Below are 4411 nucleotides of genomic sequence, written 5' to 3'. Positions count from 1 at the left end.
ACTGATTTGAATAATCATTTCTTTTATTTGTAGAGATGTATGCCTAAGTCAGTTATACAGTGTAGGGGTTGAACGACTTCAGATTTTTTGAAGTCGACTTTTATGTGATGAAAGTCGAGTCGAAGTTGACTAGTTGCTGATGACGTCATTAATTAACAAATAAGTCTGGAGCTGTGACAAACAGCTTGTGCAAAGCTATGGCATGTGACACAGCGCTGCCCACATGGCTGTTGCTCCTATAACGGCTCTTTTATCAGTTCTTTTGTCTTTGGGTCGTTATATTTCTCACAGATTTCTGCTCGTTCTAAATCAGATACAGATAAAGTAGCACAGTAAATATATGCTTGAACTTTTCAGTTTCTAAGCTATTTTATTGAGAAATCACAGAACAGTGTTGACAATAAATTTCCACGCTGAATGATTCTGTGCGCGTGATATACGAGCTACTGTCTGTAATGTGTGTGCGTTACAGTGCAGCAGTGCATTAGATTAGAACGGCGATTAACATACCTGTACAATAAGCTGTTTAAAACGTGCATTCTCCCATTCAATTTTGAGCATCCAGTAATATAATCACACGTCTTGTGGAGCGCTTTCAGAGTATGCATTTATTTGTCATTTGAACTGTTTGGAAACGGAGCGTAAATGTGGAAGTCCTTCAAAGATTTCTTATCCTGTTGCGCCCTCTATAGGACCAGCGACTAGTCGACGTCAAGCTTAAAGCGTCATGGCAGAGCACTGAAGTCGACTATACAGTGTAGTACTGGAAAATGGTAATTATTCAGAAATACACATGAATATTACGAACGTACCGATTAAAATCAAGTATTCCAAAGAACTATTGTAATACATTAAAAATACACTGCATTATTACTAAATCAATAATGCTTTTTCTATCCTCACTATACTTGATAAACTATAGCGTTTTGTAAAAATTTTTGTAGTTCATTGTAAACAGGTTTCAAATTGCACAATCAACAGTTCAAGGGCAATATTAATCAAAACGATTAATAAATATACAAAAGACAGAAGCTGGTGTTTAAAACTCACATCGTATGGCTCAGTTTCTCTTGTAAGCCCATGAAGATCTGATTCATGTACAGTATACAATTTCTCAACACAAGTAAATACTGTAAAATGACTCTGCAGTCAAGTGTGGAATGAATAGATTCACTTGACCAACAAACTGTTAATAATGTAGCTCCGCTCATCTCATTGAATCATATGCACAGAAGTAGATTAAAATTAGTTTTCCAGCAAAGACAACAAACCCCTGAAACTGAATCTCAATTCAATTTGAAGGAATTTCAGTCAGTGCCATATCAGTGCCTTTTGGAAAATGAACGAAACTTCGGGTTTTTCATTCGATTACATTTCGTTGATTTGTAATTTTCTTCTGATGTTAAAAGAGTTTAGTTAGTATACCTCTGGTATAAATCTTTCAAATACATCTAGTTTCATTCAATGCCATGGCCATTGATTTAAATTCCAGGGAAATTTAAAATGTAATAAATAAATGTACATTTAAGAATGTAAATCTATATTTGTATTGAGAAAGAAAAAGAAACACCTTAAAATAGATAACATTGCAAGCCAGGTTTGAAAATCTTCACCAGGACAAGTCAGTAGAGTAGGTGACTAGGACATGCAGACCAAAATTTTTTCCAGCTGAAATAAATTTCAATTGTTTTTGTCGTCCACAGACCTAAATCTGAGCTTGAGCTCGTGAAGCAGCTTCGACTTTGCAGTTTCCCAGCTGTCTTCCCAGCCTAGAAATCAAACAACCAACTTGTAACCAACTGTACTATTTTAATATTTAATATTACAGAAGAACTCAGCATATTAGAATGATTTCTGAAGAATCATGTGAGCTTTGCATCACAGGAATAAATTACATTTTAAAATATATTCAAATAACAAAACAGTTCTTTTACATTTAAATACTATTTCACAAAACTACAGATCTACTCTATTTAATCATAAACTGTATTTGATCAAATAAATGCAGCCATGGTAAGTTATGATTACATTTTGCAAGACTTTCAGAAACATTCCAAAATCTCACTTTTTTCCCCCCAAACTTTTGAACAGTACTGTATTTACAATGCATTAAAATATTTATAAATAACATTAAACCTTTATTGAACATTTATGATGTTGTGAGTGTGTATGTGAGCTCACCTGGACTGCAGCAGGTTAACTGAGCAGAGAAAGTAGCCTTTGCTCCAAGCGCCTCTTCTGTGTCCTCAAACACTGGCTGTGGCAGATTCTGCTTTTTGAACCACTCGTCTACAGAGTTTCTCAAAGGTGCACTGTCTGCTTCTGTAAGTGGTTCAGAACAGAATGACAATCATTAAATGATCATTTTCTAATAATGTACTTTAAGAAAGACAAACTGGTTGGTGTTCATTGGCTCTGACCTGTCTTTACCCCCAGCAGACCCAGTATGCGTTCACTGAGATGATTTCGAGCTGCTTTCTTGTTGCTTTGACATGTGCACTTCAGCGTATAGTCACAGAAAGACAGCTGGATAGAGGCCCGTTCCTCAGACTTCAGGTCAATGACAGGCTCTCTCTGACCGGCCCCGTTCAGCATGGAGCTCAGCTGATTCTGAACCTCTTCAGCACTATCAGCTCCAGGTAGTGAAGGATAACCAAAGAGGGGTGATAGTGAACGTAAGGTGTTCTGGAGAGCACGTAACTCGGCTTCATCCTCTGAAGATCCTAAAAAAGACCATATTATATTTGAACACAATGGCATTCATACAAGTATTACATGTTTTGTTACACTTCTGTTCCCAGTTAAAGAATATATCGCTTTAAGAAGCAGTGTAAAATGAAAATAAATGAATATGATTGACTGTGTCAAGGTTCATGTTTTAAAATATCTCCCAAAAAACATAATGATATTTATGAATTATGATAAAAAAGAAAAACTTTTTTTTACGTACTTAAAACACTACAATTAAAATGGTATTAAATGTTTTTAATGTTATTGAAAGATGTCTCTTCGGCTCATTAAAGCTGCATTTATTTGATCAAAATTACAGTAATAACAGTAATCTTGTGAAATATTATTACAATTTAAAAGAACTGTTTTCTATTTCAATATATTGTCAAATGTAATTTATTCCTGTGATGCAAAGCTGAATTCTCAGCATCATTACTTTAGTCTTCAGTGTCACATGACCCTTTAGAAATCCTTCTAATATGCTGATATTATCAATGTTGAAAACACTTGTGCTGCTTAATATTTTTGTGGAAATGGTGACATATTTTTAATAGAAAGTTCAAACAAACAGCATTTATTTGAAATAGATATTTTAACATTTAAATGTCTTTACTGTGTCACCTTTGAATTTGATGCATCCTTGCTGAATAAAAGTATTAATTTATTTCAAAAAATCAAATAAAATAAATGAATAAATAATTATACTGGCCCCAAACTTTTGAATGGTAGTGTAGACTTTTTAAAAGATTTTTCATTTTCTTTATTGGACACATTTCATTGTCATTGACCCCAAAATTGCACTTGATTCTGTTGAGTATAAATTCTATTTTTTCTTCAGATGCTCATACTAACCTTGTCCGTCATACTTCACTTCGTAAGTTATGTTCTTTAGTGAACAATAAAATGACTTTTCAGATTCTTCAACTTCTTCCTGAGGAAGAGTAAGAGACCTCTGAGAAAAGTGCTGCTTCACCAGTGCAATGCACATCTTTTCATCTTGAATTAGAGGTGAAGAAAAAAGCATTAGCCAAGGAACATAAATCGATTGGTATATTTATATATGAATACATAAATACACAAATACAGTGGTGTGAAAAAGTGTTGGCCCCCTTCCTGGAAACATTAAAGTGAGACAAACATGCAAAAAAATAAGAAATCAGGAAGGGGGCCAACACTTTTTCACACCACTGTATATACCTGAGCTAGGATCCAAAATTTCCATCACATGGCCAAATAACAAGTAGGCTTTTCGAGTGGCTTCTCTCTTAGAGTCGTAACCTTGTTGTTTGTTGACACAAGTATAGTTTTCCAGGTTGACTGTCACAGTACATTTGAAATTCTGATCATGTTTTATGTTCTCCATGTTCACTTGTGGTGGCTTGAGATTATATACGTTAAACAGCTCATTGATTTCTGTAAAATACACAAAGATGTACAAGTAGATTAGACCAGAGTTGCAACAAGTACCTTAAACTTGTCACTTTATTTTTTACAGTGTACCACTAGCGCTCCCTACTGGTGTCCCCTGCATTAGCACATCATCTTTCTTCCTACATGCTCCATTACCCAGTAGCCCCTCACTGCAGAACACAAGATCCAGGGGGCGTGGTTGGATCCACATCTAGGGGGTGGAGACTGGTAGGTTTAGGGGTGGAGATGGGTGGGTTTAGGGATCAGTTGG

The 4411-nt window shown here is 35.3% G+C and overlaps 1 protein-coding gene across 3 annotated transcripts in view; it reads right to left on the bottom strand.

Annotated features, from left to right (window-relative positions):
• Positions 1–677: 677 nt before the first annotated feature.
• Positions 678–4411, bottom strand: part of LOC107659483 (uncharacterized) — an 11257-nt gene continuing 7523 nt past the window's right edge. For all 3 annotated transcript variants that reach the window (XM_016448436.1, XM_016448438.1, XM_016448437.1), the window contains exons 16-20: positions 3928–4143; positions 3583–3726; positions 2421–2723; positions 2182–2322; positions 678–1769 (exon numbers count right to left, since the gene is read on the bottom strand). In XM_016448436.1, the coding sequence (XP_016303922.1) occupies positions 1681–1769; positions 2182–2322; positions 2421–2723; positions 3583–3726; positions 3928–4143 (893 nt within the window). In that variant the 3' untranslated portion in view covers positions 678–1680. The remainder of the gene's footprint in view (positions 1770–2181; positions 2323–2420; positions 2724–3582; positions 3727–3927; positions 4144–4411) is intronic.

The sequence above is a fragment of the Sinocyclocheilus anshuiensis genome, unplaced genomic scaffold, assembly GCF_001515605.1.
Source record: "Sinocyclocheilus anshuiensis isolate Anshui unplaced genomic scaffold, SAMN03320099.WGS_v1.1 scaffold387, whole genome shotgun sequence".
NCBI classification, from domain to species: domain Eukaryota; kingdom Metazoa; phylum Chordata; class Actinopteri; order Cypriniformes; family Cyprinidae; genus Sinocyclocheilus; species Sinocyclocheilus anshuiensis.
This window is presented reverse-complemented; position numbering and strand designations above follow the sequence as displayed.